Source organism: Portunus trituberculatus, chromosome 30 (assembly GCF_017591435.1).
Source record: "Portunus trituberculatus isolate SZX2019 chromosome 30, ASM1759143v1, whole genome shotgun sequence".
Lineage (NCBI taxonomy): Eukaryota > Metazoa > Arthropoda > Malacostraca > Decapoda > Portunidae > Portunus > Portunus trituberculatus.
Genome location: NC_059284.1, coordinates 11587273 through 11607749, shown reverse-complemented (window position 1 = coordinate 11607749; position 20477 = coordinate 11587273). Strand labels below are relative to the sequence as shown.

The window sequence follows — 20477 nt, the reverse complement described above, 5'->3', positions numbered from 1 at the left end:
TTCTATAATTTGTGAAAAGAATGAAAAGTTGGATGGAAAAGAAGAAATATATACGTGTGTAGCGTTTTGAAGGAGAAACTAATTATAATGGCTCTTGTTTGTTCATTCATGCGTTTGTTTCTTCGGTTAATACTTTTTTTTATTACTTAATTTTTTCGATATTTGGAGTTGTAAAGAAAATGTCTAGAAATCACTTGATCAGTTTACTCTTTTCCGTTTGTTTCTTCAGTTACCTATTCGGCTAATCATCATTTCTCGATCACTTTTTTCGATATTCAGAATTGTTGAGAAGAGGGAAATGTCTAGAAATCACTTTACTAATTCACTTTTTGCGTTTTTCTTCAATTACTTGTTGGGCTGATCATGACTTTGTTTTTTTTTTTTTTCGATATTCAGAATTCTTTATGAAGAAGGAAATATCTAGAAATCACTATCAATTTATTTTTTACTCCGCCAATTCGTGTTTTCATCATTATCATTGAGTGTGTCTGAAGAAGCTTAAAGTGAAACTAATGAGGAGTAAACTCGCTTCATAGCACAACAAGTCTCTCTTAACCTCCTTCCCTTGTTATTTATTATGCATTCATTTGCGTTTCTTTATTTTATCGTATCTTTATTATTTTTGCGACTCTTAGCCACGACTTTAGTGCCTTACCATGATCCCTCACACTCACATCACACCACCACACTCTCCTTTTCCTACTTCACACTCCCTCGCTGTATATTAACCCTCCTCTTACCCTGTGCTCCTCCCACTCCTTTACATAATCCACACACTCCTGTCATACAAAATCCATTCTCTTAACTCCTCGCATTCTACTCTTAAGACTTCCTTCCTTCCACTTCCCTTAAGCCTTCCTTCCCACTTCTTCTTTATCCCTTCCTCTTTTTCCCTGCCCTCCTTTCATCTTTTCAACTTTTTCCTCCCTCCTTATTTTATCTTTCCCTTCCTTTCTTCTTTAACCTCTCCTCTGCATTCTTTCTTCCTCACCTTCTATGTCCTCTCTTCCATCCTCTTGCTTTTGAATATCCTCACAACCCCCACAGCCCCCCATCACGTCCCTTCACCCAATACCTACATTTTTTAACATTCCATACCTCGCCCCTCACATCCCATCACCATATATCTAGTTTTGAGCACCCAGTCTTGTATTTCTCCCTCTCGCACTAATTAACTTATCATAAACGCACTCCCTCTACGCAGGTACAACAGCGAGCAGCACCGTCTCCGCTGGGAACAGGTGTGTCGCGAGATGAATGACCGAGGAACCTACGATCTCACACAGACGGAGCTCGTGTACGGCGCCAAACTCGCCTGGAGGAACGCGCCAAGGTGTATCGGCCGCATCCAGTGGTCAAAATTGCAGGTATGACTTGGGCTCGTATTCTCAAACACTTCTGTGCTTCACCTCTATTTCAAAAGGCTTTATTTAAGTTTACAGAGTTTTTAAAGGTGTTTTTTACGGTTCTAGAGGTAGATTGACAAAATTTCTACATTATAAACTGGAGAAACATTCTTGAAAACTCGGCTTATCATATCTATGGCCTTGGAAAACAGTCGTGGTGAGAGAGGATAGCGTTTCCGAAATTTGACCTTAGGAAAAATGATGAGGCTATGAGAGTGTTCAGAACTGTATGGGGTGGGACGTGAAGGGGCTATAAGAGTGTTCAAAACCAGATATACGAGTAACGAGGCTTGAATGGGGCTAAGGAAGTGTTGGAAACTGTAGATATTAGGCGTGAAAGGACTATGGTATTCAAAACTTTATAAAGTGATGGGGCTACCAAGATGTTAAATAATGTGAATATTGGGTGAATAGAACATGATGGGGCTACAGGAGTGTTGAAAATTGTACATATTGGGTGAATGTGACGTCATATGCTAAGAAAGTGGTGATGATAATGGTGATGATGGTGGCGCGCAAGGAGGGAAGCTGAGACACGTATGGCGGATTAGAGTAAACATCCTCCCTTGAGAGTTAATTACGAGCCACAGCTGAGGCCAGGAAGGGAATATTTAGATAACCTGCCTCGCCTTCACTCGATTCCGGAGTCTGTCAGGCTGTTGATAGTTTGTTATTACACGCTTTGTTCTTTAGCGAATCATTTTGAGGGTTGCAGATGAGTAGATAGCTTCCAGTACATGATTTTCCCACTGATAATGCAGAACTCTTATACGTTTGTTGCCAGAATTATTAAGACATCCTTGGAAATAATGGAACAGCTGCCACTAAGGGTTTTTTTATAAGTCGTGAAGCGCCGTAGGATTTGCAGTAGCTAAAATTGACTTATGGTTACGTTTGTCATTGTTGTATGTTCTGTGGTTAGTGCTACTGTGATGTGGCGTTTGCTTAGCATATTTCCTTTGTTGCATGAATATATGCGAGGTGATTTGAGTTTATGATAAGTACAAAGCTCTTATTCTCAAATATTTCTGTTTCATCTCTATTATTTCAAAAGGCTTTATTTAAATTTACTCGAGTTTTTTTTTAAGGTTCTATAGGCAGATTGACAATTTCTACATTAAGTGGAGAAGCACTTTTGGGAATCCCTCTAATCATCTGTATAGCCTTGGAAAATACTCGTTGTGAGAGAGCAAAGCGTTTCAGAATACTTACACACACACTCACACTTTGTCGCCATTACGGAAGCCACGAGACACACACACACACACACTTTGTCGCCATTACGGAAGCCACGAAACAAGATTATATCACTGAAAACACAAAACTTGTACTGAAATTTACTATTTAGAATGAAGAGGTAGGTGTGTGTGTGTGGCAGGTGAGCAGAGCAGGTGTTTGTGGCGGCCAGCGGGTGAGCAGTAAGCAGGTGTGTTAATGAGGTGTGTGTTGCAGGTGTTTGACGCGCGCTATGTCAGCACAGCAAGCGGCATGTTTGAGGCGCTTTGTAACCACATCAAGTATGGCACCAACAAGGGAAATCTCAGGTGGGTCTCTCTCTCTCTCTCTCTCTCTCTCTCTCTCTCTCTCTCTCTCTCTCTCTGGTGTGTTCCTTAAGTCTCCATCTTCATCTGCTTTGGTGTGTTCCTTAAGTCTCCATCTTCATCTGCTTATTTGTTCATTTTTTTTCGTTCATATTTTTTCTTCACTGTTTTCCTCTTTCTTCCCTTTCTCTCCCTCATACCTTACTTTCCCTCACATCCACACAATTTCCATTCCCGCCTCTTTTCTCACCACCATACGTGTATACTTTCCTCTTATATCCTCGCCAAACACCACTTACCTAAACATCACCACACCATCTAACTATTCTTACACTAACACAGCCTTTTCTTCCTCTTCACTCGTATCAGATTCCTTGTATACCCTTAAATTCCCTCCCACACACCACTTACCTAACACACACCACTACACCATCCATTCTTACACTAACACAGCCTTTTCTTCCTCCTTACTCATATCTCATTCCTTGTATACCCCTAAATTTCCTCCCACACATGGCCTTATCTTCCTTCTACTCTCATAACACACTTCTCTCCCCAGGTCGGCCATCACTATCTTCCCTCAGAGGACAGATGGCAAACATGACTTCCGGGTGTGGAACTCTCAGCTGATCAGTTACGCGGGTTACAAGGCAGAGGATGGCACTGTTATAGGTGACCCCGCCAATGTGGAGTTTACTGAGGTGATTGACTGATTGTTGTTGCCTTTTATATGTAAGTTAGGGTTCTATTGTACTGTGAGTTTTTTTTTTTTTTTCCATTGGTTTTTTTTTTTTTCATTTGTAATTTTTTTTCTTACTTTCGTTTTATTTTACTGTATTTTATTCTTCCAGTTCTGTGAGTCTATTTATTGTTTTCTATTTATCTTGTCATTTTTGTTAGGTGTATATTTTTTTTCAGTTTGTTATAAAGATATATGGTAATAATAATATCAATTTTATTTGTCAAAATTGTAATGTTTGGATCTTTTGATTTCAATCTCATGCCCACACAATTCAGATTTACTTCAATTCTCCACTTCTGCATTATGTTTTCTTTCTTAAATTACCAAGAAAAGGAAGAAAAGAATGCATTATAACCCTTAACCTTATACTTCCCTCCACCACCACCACCACCACCATCATCATCTCACAAATCACCTTCCACACCAGCTCACTCCATCTCTAATCCAAATATTTCCGCAGGTGTGTCAGAGGCTGGGGTGGCGAGGCAAGGGGGGTCGCTGGGATGTGCTGCCCCTCGTGCTGTCGGCCAATGGACATGACCCAGAGTGGTTTGACATCCCTCCTGACCTCATCCTGACTGTCCCCATCACCCACCCTGAGTAAGTGTGAGGGGGTGGTGACTGAAGAGATGGTGGTAGTTTTGTAATCTCTTCTGGGAACACTTCACATTCATAGAAGCAAGGGAGTGACAGAGTACTGCAGAATGAAATAGAGTAGATTCATAAGAGTTTAATTGACTAGTAACTAAACATGGTATTATTTAAGCATTGTGTAATCCTCCTCCTCCTCCTCCTCCTCCTGCAGATACAAGTGGTTCGAGGAGCTGGAGTTGCAGTGGTATGGCCTCCCAGCAGTGGCTTCTCTTCTGTTTGACTGTGGGGGGCTGGAATTCCCTGCTGCTCCCTTCAATGGCTGGTACATGGTGTCGGAGATTGGCACTCGGGACTTGTGTGACAGCCATCGCTACAATGTCATGGAGGTGAAAAGGCAGCGTGTGTGAAGGGGGAGATGACAGATTCATGACTCATACTCACTTACACAAGAGAAATGAGTCTTAGGTTATTGTGAATTAGAAAAACTTGCTAAAGGCTTCCCAGAACTGTTTATAAAGCAAGGCTAAATTTTTTCCAAGAATGAGTTAATGGAAATTTCACATAGGAAAGAATGAGGACCTAGATAATTGTATGTTGCCAAAAAGGAATAGAGATTGATGCATTGACAATCAGAGAGAGAGGAATATACACACTTACACACACACTCATTTTTTTTCCTGCCAGACGGTGGGGAAGAGGATGGGGCTGGACACACGAAGCCCCACCAACCTCTGGAAGGACAAGGTCTTGGTCGAGGTCAACATTGCTGTCCTCCATTCCTTCCAGGTCAGAGGTCAACACTGATATAGACTATGGCTGTTGCTTTAGTTTATCTTTGTTGATTGTATGTATTTGCTATCCTTATTTGAGGTCAATTTTCTATTGTATGGTGCAGATTAATGATTGTGTATTAAGAGTAATTGTATGGTGAGGCTTATATGTAGTTTGATCATTCATGTTCATCACCACACAGTCAGAATGTCACACCTTGCACTGCTGCTAAGGAACACCACTGCTGCTGACCTTACTGCTGACCTTGCTGCATGATCTGACACGCCATTGACCTTGCAGAGCCTCAACGTAACCATCGTTGACCACCACTCGGCAGCAGAGTCCTTCATGAAACACTTTGAGAACGAACAGAAGCTGCGAGGTGGGTGTCCTGCTGACTGGGTATGGATCGTGCCGCCTCTCTCCGGCTCCATCACACCTGTCTTCCACCAGGAGATGACGGTTTACTACCTCAAGCCCTCCTATGAGTACCAGGACCCTGCCTGGAAAACGCATGTCTGGAAGAAGAACAAGGATGTCAATCGTAACTCTATCAGAAAAACGAAACGCAAGTTCCGTTTCAAAGAGATTGCAAGGTGAGTCGCTGCAGGATCTATTGCTATGTGAAAAATTGTTTGAACCTCTTGTTTGTGTTGTTTTATATGTATTTGTTCATTATCTACTTATTTATCTCTTCTTTTCCTCTTATTTGTGCAGTGCTTATATGTTTACTCATTATCTATTTATCTCTTCTTTTTATTTATTCATCATTTCATTTCATTTTTTCCATTTTGGTGATCCCAGAGCTGTGAAGTTCACCAGCAAGCTGTTTGGCAAGGCACTGTCCAAGAGAATCAAGGCCACCATTCTTTATGCCACTGAGACCGGCAAGTCAGAGATGTACGCCAAGAAGCTGGGAGAGATTTTTGGCCACACTTTCAATGCTCAGGTCTGATAGCTGGATTTTGGGTTTACAAACACATGTACAGACACACAAGCCATAAACTGTAAACACTATACAAAAATCCTGTTTCTGTGTGTCGTAAAGGAAAATTCTTGAGGTATTGTTTTTTTTTAATTAATATTTGCATTTACTGTGTTGTATGTGTATTTGAATCATTGTGGTGTTAAAGAAGAGGTCATGGACAAAGAGCAATGATGACATCTATTCCCACTCCCAGGTATGCTGCATGGCGGACTATGACCTCATCAACATAGAGCACGAGACCCTTGTGTTGGTGGTGACGTCGACGTTTGGCAACGGAGACCCTCCAGAGAATGGGGAGGTAGGACAGTGTGGTGCCGGCCCAAGGAGTAGCCTTTGGTGGCCAGCTTGAGTCTTGTTAAATGAAATGACAATGCACAAATCATAACATTGACCAGAGTGGCATTATTTGTTTAATTTTTGCACAGATTAGATTTTTTAGGAATCCATCTTTGTGGCAGTTTCTCTTAAGGTTACTGTCAATTTACATAATGTATATTCACTGCTATTGCATCATTAATTTTAAGGGTTCTTAGATATTCTTAAAGTAGTTTGAATTTCTTAACCTAGTTATTTGTTTGAAGAACCACAGACCAGTGTAGTTGGTTCCCTGATTGCTGTCCCTTGATAGCTGTAGTTTGTAGTCCAGTCCGGTGACCCTCTATGTCTGCATTTGGATACATAGGTTTGTCATTCACACACAAGCTGGAAAAAGAACTGCATCACCAAAGCAGACAAGATTCTCCTGCCGTGCCGTTCCTCGCCACAAGACCGAGTTTTCTGCCTTGTGTGTGCAGGACAAAACTAACTATTAACAGACTAGAGAGACTGGAGGACTTCTGAATGTGTATGTACCACCTGTGCAGAAAGGTGTTCCTAGACTCACCTGGCACCATATAATGCCCTTGTAGCATTGTGCATAACTACAGCATTTGTTTTTACCCACAGCAGTACTGTTTGTATTAGTGCAGTGCATGACACCTGTTGATTCTCCTTTTTTGTCTGTTCTCTCTCTTCAGGAATTCATCAGAAAACTCGTATACAAGTACAAGCCTAAAAAGGTATATCCAGTTTATTTACCACTGTTGTCAATGCTTTACTGCTCTCACTGTCTCTTTGCCGTTCATAATGTTAATTGGGTGCAACTTTCTCCTGCCCAAGAGTTCTGAATCTGTTGTTTGAATGTCACTATTCCAATAACAAAACTTGATCACTACTCACTTACCATGAAGAGAGAATCTTGCATCAGAATAGATTCTGTATGTGTACCAGGAAAGTAAAAGCTTGCCACCAATGTATGACAACTAACACTGCATGTTTATTTCCTGCATAACCACAAGCATGTATTGTTCCCCATATGTGACAATTTTGTTGTTGAATTATAGCCATTGTGATGCATTTTCTTACTTCATTTCCTCTTGACAGGACTTTGCCAAAAATCTGTATGCCATGAAGGTCAGTGGAACAGCGGCAGACATTGATGACATTACCAGCAGGTGAGTAACTCATTTTCTAGCTGTGATTTACAGGGTCTTGTCTGGGTCACTTCTTTTAGTCAACCATTGCTTTCAGTGTATCCATATACCAGGCTGGCAATCCAACACAGAATGGCTCCGACAGAATACCACACAGTAACACACATCCACACATGTTTTAGCCCCACTGGTTCACTCAAGCAATGGGGTTGATCTTGTTGACCTCTGTACTACACTGTGGAAGCTTAGGCATAGTGCAGCTGACCAGACACACAACTATAGCGAGGCCTAACAACATCCACTGGCTTATCTCTGCCCCATCCTTCATCCATATGTTTGTGTTGTTTGTGTGTTCTTTCTCACATTCAAGCTCATTCATTCATAGTCATTCCTTGTATTATTTTGTTGTCTCTGCATTTCTCAATATCCCCATCTTCATTATCTCATCACAATGTCTCCTTTCCTAACTTTTCTATCACTTTACCCCTCTTTTTCTTTTTTCTTATTGTTTCCCTTTCCCTTCTTATCTCCTGTTTACTCATTTTTTTTTTATCTCGTTATTCATGTTCAGAGAGGACACTCTTTTCATTAACAATTCCTGTTTCCTGGAAGTGATCTAAGTATGTAATAGTTGGAAAAATACTATGTGAGGAGTTTATCATGTGAATTTTGTTTCTAGATTTATTTATTTATTTATTTTTATTTATTTATTTATTTATTTTTAAGATTAATGGGAGTCTTTCTCTTGCAGCAGTGTAATTCAAATTTCAAATAGGATTTTTTCTAAATTATATAATTTTTCTGTTCAGGTTTATTCCTCTCCAGCATAATCCTAGTGTGTGCTTAACTTGACTGTGAAACTTTGATGTCATTGTGTCTTCCTGAGTATTATAGTAGTGTGAGGCTTATTGTGTTCTATGGGTCCTCTGTTCAGTTTTCTCTTTGCCACTTGATGTGTTGCCATAGGTGTGTTTCATGTGTGTTACTGAAGGCCTCTCTTTTTCCTCCTCTGCATAATGATATATATGCAGTGTGTTTGTATGTGGATACACACACACACACACACACACACACACACACACACACACACACACACACACACACACACACACACACACACACACACACACAATGATGGTGAACTGGTTGTGATGAATGATAATGCAAAGTGTTGCCTCAGTCCTGGATGTGGCTTGTCTCAGTGTGGCTGCCTGTCTCTCTCATTGTGTGGCTGCCAGTAAGAATGTTCAGGCTGTTAACTGAACTCCATGCAGTTAGTTGTGCTTTGAAGATGAGGATTAGTTTGGCAAGTTAGTGTATCAAAATAACTAGATCTTTTTATTTGGGGGATGAAAACTTTAAATTATTTTGTATTTATTTATTTATTATTATTTTTTTTTTTCATGAGGGTACTTCAATATATTTTTAAGTTGTGAAAAAATTAGTCTCTATAGTTTAGTTTCTGTTGCAATATAAGCAGATGATATGAACTTGTAAGATGAGTTAGCAGAGTGTTAAGAAAGAAGAGTGGAATCCCATGGTGGTGGTGGTGGTGGTGGTGGTGGTGGAAGAGTTTCTGGTGTTGTTAAGGGGTACAGTCATTTGCAACAGTTTTCATTTTGTTTTCTGCTTGTCTCTTGGTAGTACCTCCTATTGGCAGGACTACTCAGCCCACAAGAGGTGAGTGGGTACAGTGTGTGTTAGTAGGTTACTGCCTGAACAACCTTCCCTCTCTTTCCTCACATTCCTACTCAGTATTTTCATTCCCCTGATGCCAAGAACATAATGGTATTGTTTACTTACCTGTATAAAGTCTGTATTTCTCTAGAAGCCCTTAGTATTCAGGAAAGCAGTCTCTAGTTTTTACCGACTAAAAAAGAAAAGTCCCTGTAAGACAATGATGTTAGTAAAAGTATTAAGAACATAACTGATTGATATAGCCAGACAAAATAAGACCTGTCATTTGCCCAGTAAGATATTTCGTGCCTGCAGGAAAACCACATCAGTCCATCATTACTAGTAACTGTAACAATATCAGAATCTAATATAAAGCCTTTCTCAATGACCCTGACTTAGCCTCCCCATCCACTCTCCCATGTGTATATCCTTTGTGCCTGGTTATGTATGCACTGAGTTATACTTCATGTAGCACTTCCCACTCAGGGTAGGATACATCTTTTTATGCCCAAACAGTTCACATATTTAGCTACCTTGAAGATCTTCCCTGATGTAAGTTTGTGGCAGTGTTATGTCAGAGGAGAGGCAGGCTATTGACAGCAGCATGGAACCTTGCAAATCGTAATGGTTTTGTTTTACAATATAGTCGGTCACCTTATGAAAAACAGTGCTTTTAAAATATCACTTCATTATTATTGGAGTGTCTATTTGCTTCTAAAATATGGGAAAGTGAAAAGTGTAGAAACAAAGTAATGAAATGTGTATGGCATCCTTGGGTCCTTGAAGGTGACTGACTGTCCACACCTTTCATCCTTTTCCCTCAATGAAATGTGTTGCATTGGTCACTTGTACACATCCCAAAGGCAGCTGCAGTGTCCCAAGCCAGCCATTTTGTTCCCTGCCGCACACTTGGTATTGGTAGCCAGGATTCAGGAGGACCAGTTCAGGAACATGTATGGTCTCCTAAGGGTAGTCATTGTACTGCTTCTAGTTGAGTCCTCACAGTATAATGAGTAGGTGCCTCACAGTACCACTAGTTGCAGGAAGTATCTTGTTACAGTACTGTATTTTGCAGCAGCAGTAAAGAGTATCTGAGCTTTATATACTGTTCCCGTAGGTACAGAATACCGAGTCCTCCTCACTCATACCTTGATGTTCTCTTCCTTAGCAGCAAGTGAAACATCCTGACCACTGCACATGCACATATCTCACCTGTAGGATATAAAATAACTTGTATATCCATGTGATGACTTACCATACTAATTTGCCATGACCCTACAGTATCTTGGGAATGATTTTGGATGTTACATATACACTCCATCTTACACAAGACATGTATTAATACGATGTTAATGTATCTGGCAATTGAAATACTCAAAACATCTTCAAGTTGATATGTACAGAGGCCATTTACTCTCCAGTCCCATCTGTTACACATGATGGAATGGACAGTACCTTACAATATACAACAGATTGACACACATACAGATGAATGGAAAATTATGCAAAGGACACACTACAAAAACTTCCCCACAACACCAAAATTTCACAAGACCAGTAAATCCCATCAGAAACCATCCCAAGATCTCTGGTTTTGATCCCTTCCATGCACACCTTTGCCTCACACCCTTCACCCTTTTGCACTTCCCACAACATCCTCCCTTCCATTCACCTGGTACCACTTCACAACCTTTTGACACACCACCCTTTATTGTCCCTCCTTGCACACACCTTTGCCTCACACTCACACACCATCCTGCAGCACATCCTCGAATACTAGCACTTGTTTACACTTTTCATATCCTCCTCCCACATAATAGCACTTCTCTAATCTTTCCTTCATCCAACAGCATGCACCGCAGTCTGTCCTTTATGCGGATGAACAGCCTGACAGAGGGTGCTGGTGTCTCCTCTGTGGCTCAGGAAAACGGGGTCGCAAACTCTAATTTCCGAAGCTCCATCACATCTGATATCATGTCGGAGAATAACTTTGGGGCACTCAGCAATGTACGGTGAGTGACTGAGGGAGTGAGTGAGTGAGTGAGATGATTCAGTGATGTTTGGCGAGTTAGTGAGTGTGCAAGGAAGGGAATGCAGTATTAAGCATTGTTGTGTTATCTGATTCTGTTTAATTTTGCTGTGAATATTATGATTGTTGTTCAGATGTGCATGTCTTTCATTGAAGTAAGCTAACAAATGACATGGACACAAGTTTTGAAATGGCTGTCTCATGGTTTGTTTTCCCCCATCAGGTTTGCTGTGTTTGCTCTTGGGTCCAGCGCTTATCCAAACTTTTGTGCATTTGGGAAGTATGTCGACAACCTTTTATCTGAGCTTGGTGGGGAGCGACTGATAAAGCTGACCTGCGGTGATGAGCTGGCCGGCCAGGAGCAAGCCTTCAAGCAGTGGGCAGCAGAGGTGTTCAATGTAAGTGTAGTGAAAGCAAGGGCTCGTGTTTAGAGTGCCACATAAAGGTTGGACTTGTGATAGAGACCCTTTGTGCTTATCCATTTTTCTAAGTCAAATGTTTTTATTCTATCAACTCGGTCAAATATGACGTAATTTTTTCCTTATACTCTAACCTCATTGGTGAGGCCGGGGATGGGACAGGAAAGGAGGAATTAAACACTATGGCTGTGAGTCTCTAAAGTGTACAAGTATATACATGTTTTTATTTCACAGGTTGGGTGTGAGACTTTCTGCCTGGACGATGACGTAGCCATGAAGGAAGCCACTGCTGCCCTCAAGACTGAAGCTGCAGCAACGGCAGACAAGATCAAACTGTACCCGTGCAATCTCAGTGACAACATAGCTCTTGGTGAGTCCTGTGGCTTGCCTCTTATCATTGGTTCATGCATTTGCCTTCTTCCTTTTAATTATCAAGCTTGAATTTTCTTGTTTGGTTTTTTATTACCATATTTTTTTAATTTGAGATATTATATGCATGCATCACTTCTGACATAAGGTATACTCATTAATCTTCCTAAAGTATATTATGTATGTGTGTTTCAGGCTTGTCCCGCACTCATGGCAAGAGGGTGAGGTCATGTGAAGTGTTGGCCTCAAGGGATTTGCACGGAGAAAATGCCAGGTGAGACATTTGCTTCACTTCATATGTTGACTCTGTGTGGATGTTCCAGGCAGTGACATGCAAGGCCTGGTGAATCTCACAACCACAAATCTAATTGATGTATAGACTAATCAACTGCATTTTACATTTAGCTCTGCAAGAAAACTGGGAATGTCATATTATGTGCTTATTGAACTTAGTTGTGTAACTGATAGGTTCTATATTTATTTAGATACCTTCATACAATTGTGTTCCTTGTGAGTAAAATGGTGGCTTTTTACTCATATAAATCTTCTCCATCACTGTATGGAAGAAATTGAACCTTTCCTGCTGCTTCTTCTAATTAACAGTGGCAGCAGCAGCCGGGGAACCCAGCAGGTGATCCTGAGCACCAAGGGCACCAACGAGCTGCACTACCAGCCTGGTGACCACGTGGCCATCCTGCCGGCCAACAGGAAGGAGCTGGTGGAGGCTGTGCTGTCCCGCCTGCAGCAGTGTCCAGATCCAGACCAGCCCATCCAAGTCCTGCTGCTGAAGGAAATCCACTCCATCAATGGTCAGCATCACAAGGTCTTGCCTGATGTACAGATGTATGGATAGCTGTCAGACAGACATGGTGGACAAGTGTGTGTAGATATCTGTATGGTGGGATGGAAGAAGGGAATGCACACAATCATCATCGTGTTTCACCCTCAGGCATAACACAGACTTGGGAGCCACACGAGAGGCTTCCATCAGCCAGCGTGAGGGAGCTGCTGACCCGTTACTTGGACATCACCACGCCACCCACCTCAAACTTCCTCCATGTGCTGGCGGAGTATGCACACGATAATGATGAGCGCACTCGCCTTGACCAGCTGGCCACGGTACATTGCCTTGCCTTTCCTCCACCATCCCTTCTCAACCTTCATGAGTGTCATCATCAACTGAGCTTTCATCATCATGTTCACCAGTAGCTGGAATGTGTTGCCTTCCTCACTTTTTGTCTCACTACATCTTTTGTGCAGTGTTGTATATATGAACTTTGATTAGCTGTGATTTTTTTTAATTATCCCTGTTTATTCAAATAATTTACTACAAGAAAAGTTAATAAATAGTTTTCTTAATTATTACACTCAAACAACCTGCCTTGGTCTGCTCCCACTCAGGACCCTCACGAGTATGAGGAGTGGAAACACTTCCGATACCCACACTTGAGTGAAGTTCTGGAGGAGTTCCCCAGTGTGAATCTCGATGCTGGTCTGCTGCTTACCCACCTACCACTCCTTGGTCCAAGGTTCTACTCCATCAGCTCCTCTCCTGATGCTCACCCAGGCGAGGTCCACGTAACTGTGGCCATCGTCCAGTACCACACAGAAGGTACACTGGTGATTTACCACCACACACCTGGCCATGGCTCAGTCTCACTGATTCTTGTCTCACTCACTTGTGTTGTGTCCCAATAAGTTGAGGCTTAAAAAGAGTAAAAGGTTTAGATTCTCAAATAGAATGAGAAATGCTGAAATATTAGGTTATGAATGTGGAATTGAGAAGAAGCTTTAAGAGAATGCTAAATAACACGTGAGCAGAGGTATGAAAGTAAAATATAGGATCTGCAATATAGCCTCTAGACCTAATGGCCTGTTGCAGATTCACTTATTTTAGTACCATGTTCTTCAGAGAAGAACAAGCTTGTATAAGGCCAGCTGGCTAATGTGCTGCCATGTTTCTTCCATACAGGAGGAAAGGGTCCACTGCACTATGGTGTGTGCTCGAATTTCCTGAAGGAAGTGTCACCTGGAGATCATGTGGAGCTCTTTGTCAGAAGGTGAGGTACTTGTATTGTTTGTAAGAGAGTGGTAGTGATGAGTGTAAATGTATGTGGTAGTGTGTGCCTTGACTTGGTTACTCCTCTTTTGGGGGCACACGGCATAATGTTACATGTTCACTGACAACTCATAAGAATGTCTACAACAGGACTGGAGATGTTGCTTCATTACTCTCCTTGCTAACCAATCATTGTTGCCAGCGCGCTGAGCTTCCACCTGCCGAGAGACCCCACTGTGCCCATCATTATGGTGGGACCAGGCACAGGTGTGGCACCCTTCCGAGGCTTCTGGCACCACCGCCACCATGCCATACTCCACAAAAAAAGTACGTATTGAATGAACATTTTGTAAGGTTTACTTGAAGGATGAAGAGTGTGAGTATCACATGGCATCTTTGATGTCTTATGCCTGTTGGGAGCTCTTTTCAAAAGAAATAACCATTATTTTGTCTTCTCATTCCTCTCACATAGGTCTCTCACTTCCTCCTCCAGAGTATTTTCACTTGCTATTTGTCAGAAAGTTTGGCCAAATGATGCTGATAGTTAGGATGGAATAAGGTATGCACATGATTTATATGTATAGAAACTACATCATTCAAACCAGCTTGCCCAGAAGCATAAAAAGATTTTGAAGTTAGATACTTTTTCTAACTTGAGAGAAATATTTTCTAGTGTGGTAGATTCCTTTAACATTGTCACAAGTGGGAGATCATCAGTTGTAACACACTGTATTGCCTTTACCACACAGTCCCAGAGAAGGTGAGCCAGATGACCCTCTTCTTTGGCTGCCGAACACGAAAGATGGATCTTTACTCTGAAGAGAAGGAGACAATGAAGGCGTGTGGTGTGCTCACACACACCCACCTGGCACTCTCTCGGGAGCCCACACTGCCTAAGGTGAGTTTTGCCCCCAGCGCTCCACACTGGTCTCAGACTTTGCCATTTTATGAACTTTTAAAAGTTTATTATTTTTCCTACTATGTCTAATCTGTATTATTTTCTTGCAAATATATGATGCAGTGTTTGTCACCAGACATGATTTTTTTTAGTATAATTCAAGATTTTGTGTTCCCTGCAAATTGCAGGGAATACAAAATCTTCTGATGCTCTTTTCATTGTTTTCAACACTACAGCCAGCCAGTGAGAAGGACAATCAGTGTGTGAAGCAATAATGGAATACTTTGGCAGTGATAGCATCCTTCCTTCTCTTTTCCTGCAGACCTATGTCCAGGATCTGCTGGTGGAGGTGGGTGCAGAGGTGTACCGAAGAGTGGTGCTGGAGAAAGGCCACTTCTATGTGTGTGGAGACTGCACCATGGCAGAGTGTGTCTACCAGAAGCTGAAGGCCATTGTACAGGAACACGGCCGCTTCTCTGATCAGGAGGTGGAAAACTTTATGCTGCAGATGAGGGTGAGATATCGCTTGTGTCTTGTTTGGGGTTTGGTATCTGTCTGTTTGTATTTACCTTTTTGTATGTGTACAGAACTGAGTCTGCCTCTTTGTCCTATTTTTAAACCAAAATATAATTATTTATATTATTTGTATACATTGTTTCCTTTAGTTATACACATTAATTTATTGTTCTATTTTGGATGACTATTTTTACACATCCTCTTAAGTTCTAGTAGGACACACTTTTACCTTGAAATTTGTGTATGATACAACTATTTCATTATCATTAGGAAGGGTGTATGGAGGTAAGAAGATTAATGTCTAGAGTCTTCACTATTTTAATCCCCCACACAAGTTTCTAAAGCTGTATTAAATCACCAAATAGTAACAAGAACAAATTTAGAAATACATCATGATACTGAAGGGTTTAATGCCTCTTGTTAAGTTGTTTGCTGTTTCCTCCATAATGTTGACTTGGGTTGGACATGTTGCTCATTAGGCTGTAAGTGATAAAGGCCTTTGTGGATTTTGGTTTGCTGCAGCTGTTCCTTCACCACACTGCCACATAGCAGGGTGAATAACAGTTACACCCCAAAGATGCAAGACATTCATTCAGCATTTTTTGCCAGGATGAGAATCGGTATCACGAGGACATTTTTGGCATTACGCTGCGGACAGAGGAGATTCACCGCCAGAAGAGAGAGAGTGCCAGGGTGCGAATGTCATCCGTGGCACAGCAGGGGCCTCCCACCCCAACCCAAGCCCCTGCCAATGCTCCCAGCCTGCCCACACCACCACCCAGACCCAACACACAGCCCACGCTGCCCACTCAGCCCACCTCTCAGGAGGATCATGCGGCCTCCCTCCCCAACGAATAGGGAAGCCCTCGAGGGCCGATCAGCCTCTCCAATACCTGTTTCTCCACCACACTGAAGCGGTTATCAAAAGCATTGGTTAACTACTTACCAAGCAGTATTAGGCCCACCTAAGTCAGTAAGTGGAACACATTCTGGTGGGTTGTTGGTCTTTGGAAAGGGTGAAAGGCAGTTATGTTATGTAAATATTTCAAGTAACAGTTTGGCATGTGATACTGTGCCAGTGAATTTAGTTACAAGACATTCCTTTGATTTCTTTTATAATCAAATGATACACTTGCTTATCTCTTAATCTACATCCTGTCTTGCATCTTGTTCCCTCCAGAGGCTCCCTCCAAGGGGTTGGCTGTGACACTAGGATCCCCATCTGTGCTATTCTGTACTTTTGGAATTTCCTGTTCATCTTTCTCTTTTTTCTTATCTGATGCCATGTAATCACCTGTTCTCAGGAAAAAATGTTACTTTTACCTTCCCCACTCTGACTTTCATTTCCCTTCCTGCTCCTCCAGTAAAACCTACAATGGTAATTATTCTACTTGAATTTCCCATTCCATTCTGATTCACAGCACTTTCATTTGTATTTCCTGCTTAACTTAGCACAAGTATACACTGTTGCTGCTCTTGCTGCATGCACCTCATTTATTTTCTGCTTCTGTGGACCAATAATAGCTGGTCATATTTCTGTGGGGCACTAAACCAACAAATTATCTTCATTATAAGTTGTATAATAGTAACTGCTGGTGGCTTTAATGCCCTCACTTAAAGGTGGGAGTGAATGATCTTGCTACCTTACAAAGTAACTAGAACCACCAGACATTAATTAAGCAACAAGTCTGGTGAAAGTGAATTCAAAAGGCTATGCATAATAAAGGTTTGTGTTAATAAGTCTCGCATTTCCAGTGGTGGTAACAATACTGCCTCTGTAGAACCACCAGTACCAGTGTGGTGTTGAGTGCCCACTACCCACACAAGAGACACCCTTAGCTGTGTCTCGCTGTTAACTTCCTTTATTTTGCATTTTGTTGTCAGATTCAAGCCTCAGCTCTCAGTGTCCTCCACCCTATCACAGTTTTAGGCTGAAAAGACATGTAATCTTGCCAGCAAAGTGTTCCCTTATGGATTTAAGAAAGGCAGTGAATGACAGCAAGAATTTCTGTCTTTAGCTACAGAAGGAGAAGCTATTGGAGGTGCTGATCAGCACTCGACGATTCCCACAACAGTGAGTCGGTTCTCTGGGCTCACACGACTGTCCAGAGGATACAAACGAATATTCAAAATGATTATTGTTTATCATGATTTCCAGTAGATTATGCATTGCCTGATATATATACTATATATATAATATATATACATATATATACATAATATATGAATATATTTGTGAATTTAAGAATTGGTTGTGCCTTACTTGTTTGATTTGTGGTAATGTTTTAAGAGAATGCATGTTATAGTGAGAGCAAGTGTGAGTGAGTGAGTGAGTGAGTGTGTATAGATATAGAGCTGTGAGAAAGGTGACCACTACCCTTTGTTCAAAAGTATCTTGCCTTACGGGAGGTGCACTCTGGGGATAGTCGGTCTCCAAACAGTCCCATAAAAGACAAGTCAGTATTTTGTCATGTCCATTGTGGACTTTGTTAGTGTGTTTGGTGTCTGGGGATCTTGCTGTCTGGTAGATTTGTTGAGGCCAAGTTTGGCTGTTGATGGCTGTGTGGAAGGAAAATGTCAAGATTTCTTGTTTGTTGTATATGTGTTTTGAAATCTGAGAAAAATATAGTTTTAAAGGACAATCATGTCTGGTTATAGAATGGAGTGTTTTTTCTGTGTCATCTCTGGCTGGGCTAACTAACGTGCATGATCAAGTTATGTAATGACTTTAGATGAAATTCCTTACGAGTTACTGATTTCCAAACTTATGGCACTTCATGTGATTTATCCTGTTTGTACGAGTAATTCTTGTGTAATTATTTCGTTGATAACTTCTGGTGGAATCATCAATTTCTTATTATTGCTGAAATATTTAACTTATACATTCAAGATGCTTACTTTGGTTGTCATAAACTAAAATCAACGCATCAGTTAGATCTAGATTAACGTATAACCTTTGATTTAACCAGTACTCATAATGAAGGCTGGCCCAACTTTCACAAAACTTCATGAGATTTCACCATAATGGATGAAGAATATAATGAAAGCCAGAAGGAAATATTTATACATTATGCTGTAATAAGACTTGTTAATAGAGTTGGTGTTACAAGAGTTTGCTATGGCATGATGTATATTGTTTTGTTTGTCAATTATTCTTGCTGGTGAGTTGAGTGATGCCATCAGCAACAGTAACTGTCATAGAGGTACAGGTGTGATGGGTGCGCTGGGTGACAGGCGTTGAGGAGTGCTTCGGGCCACACGTTGGTCACCTGTCCACAGCTCGTGTGTTTCCTGTACATATATTTTCTTGTAAAGTCTTGTGCAACACTTTCATAATTCAGTTAATCTTTCAGTGTTAGTGATGACTTAGAATAAGGTAATGAGTAATATTGCACGGGAAAGTTGACAGTGTTTATGAATAATGTTTCAAAGGATTTATATTTGTTAAGAGACATATCAGGGCATTTCCTAGATAATTTCTAAGGAAAGACTGTAGGTTAATAATGTACAGAGTTTCTGGTAATCCATTTGATTCTTATCTAACTCTCACAGTACTATCACAGTTGTTAATGATATGTAAGATAGTGTGACATTTGCCAGCCATCCTGCCTGCACTTTGCCCACAACTCTGTTATCAAATGCAAACATTTAACATTGAAGTTTTCTTATTTTATGAACACATTGTTTAACCTAACCACACCTGACACTCTTCCTCAAAACACAGCATCCCAGTAGCTGACACTTGTATATTGTAATGGTGAACAGAAAAGTTTGTCCAGGTGAATTGTTATTTGTAATTAATAGTGAAATAAGAGACCAAATCAATCGGTGTGTGATTTTGGACATTTGGCTCCAGTGTTGCTGCTGCAGCCTGGAGTGTCTAGTATCATCTAATGTTTAAGGATGATGTTTCTTTTGATAAATAGTTGTAGTCTTGATATTTATGCATACTGTTTATGCACTTCACTGCACACATGAGCCTGCTTGTTGAACACCATTTTTGCTGTATTTTTTTGTTGTTGGTTGGTACAGTTGACCAACTGATCGTGATTTTACAGATTTTGGTGTGGCTCATTTCAGCATAATAAGACCCACCAGGGTTACTGTTCACCTGCAGGTCCATGTCATATTAATGTTGATAATATTAGCACAAATTATCTACTTTATATCCATTTTAATTGAAGGTTGTGCGCCTCCTGGCTTAAATTGACATCATAAAAGTCATTATTAATGCATCCTTATTTGAATCCCCCAAAATATTGTGACAAGCATGATACATCATCAGAGAATATATGGGAAAAAATAATAAAAATACTTCAATGAATGGTATAAACTCAGAGGTTGGTACTTAACCAGCTCAGTGGATCTCAACCTCTGATCCAGTAAAAGCCAAACATGATACCTCTTTTTGTAAGAGGGGTAAACAGGCCTTTTATGAAAGAGGAAAAAGCTGGCCAAGGGCAACAAAATGAGTTCATAAAAGAAAAAAACACTTGGTTGATAGACCCTGTGCTGGTTCGTGAGAATTAGCCAAAAAGGGATAATTGTCTTGAATATTGGCATGAAAATAGTATAGCTGATTCAGAAAGATTATTATTATTATTATTTATTATTACTTATTAAAATTGTTATTTATTATTATTATTGATATTATTTTTATTATCTGTTCCTAATGTAAAAGGATAACTGGCATACTTCAGTAAAAGTCTAAATTCTGAAAGAAATACAGAACCAGGCAGGGAGTTGGAGTGTACCAAAGGAAGTGCTGAAAGAGTGAGTATAGTCTGGTTAACTCTTGCAGTCAACCAAGTAATCCCATCCCTAACACCCAAAACCCGGCACCCAGCAGTCCAGCATTCTCTTGCCACCACTCATCCATGCCTGTTTGTTAATATTTGCGTACTTGTGTGAAGATAGATAAGTAAATGGATAGATAAGCAGGTAATTTGATAGGTTGATAGATAAATGACAGATAGATAAACATAGATATATGGAT

At 40.8% G+C, this 20477-nt stretch overlaps 1 protein-coding gene across 7 annotated transcripts in view; it reads left to right on the top strand.

Moving 5' to 3' along the window:
* LOC123510911 (nitric oxide synthase-like protein) overlaps positions 1-19714 on the top strand; it is a 118583-nt gene extending 98869 nt beyond the window's left edge. For 5 of the 7 annotated variants that reach the window (XM_045266392.1, XM_045266395.1, XM_045266394.1 and 2 more), the window contains 23 exons: positions 1205-1367; positions 2859-2950; positions 3507-3648; positions 4150-4289; positions 4495-4669; positions 4968-5069; positions 5355-5650; positions 5859-6003; positions 6236-6340; positions 7059-7100; positions 7465-7535; positions 11042-11203; positions 11444-11618; positions 11874-12009; positions 12204-12282; positions 12612-12817; positions 12958-13127; positions 13410-13620; positions 13981-14068; positions 14270-14394; positions 14817-14965; positions 15288-15479; positions 16091-19714. In XM_045266392.1, the coding sequence (XP_045122327.1) occupies positions 1205-1367; positions 2859-2950; positions 3507-3648; positions 4150-4289; positions 4495-4669; positions 4968-5069; positions 5355-5650; positions 5859-6003; positions 6236-6340; positions 7059-7100; positions 7465-7535; positions 11042-11203; positions 11444-11618; positions 11874-12009; positions 12204-12282; positions 12612-12817; positions 12958-13127; positions 13410-13620; positions 13981-14068; positions 14270-14394; positions 14817-14965; positions 15288-15479; positions 16091-16339 (3415 nt within the window). In that variant the 3' untranslated portion in view covers positions 16340-19714. The remainder of the gene's footprint in view (positions 1-1204; positions 1368-2858; positions 2951-3506; positions 3649-4149; positions 4290-4494; positions 4670-4967; positions 5070-5354; positions 5651-5858; positions 6004-6235; positions 6341-7058; positions 7101-7464; positions 7536-11041; positions 11204-11443; positions 11619-11873; positions 12010-12203; positions 12283-12611; positions 12818-12957; positions 13128-13409; positions 13621-13980; positions 14069-14269; positions 14395-14816; positions 14966-15287; positions 15480-16090) is intronic. The other 2 variants (XM_045266399.1, XM_045266398.1) reach the window with 1 other exon arrangement.
* The last annotated feature ends 763 nt before the right edge of the window (positions 19715-20477 follow it).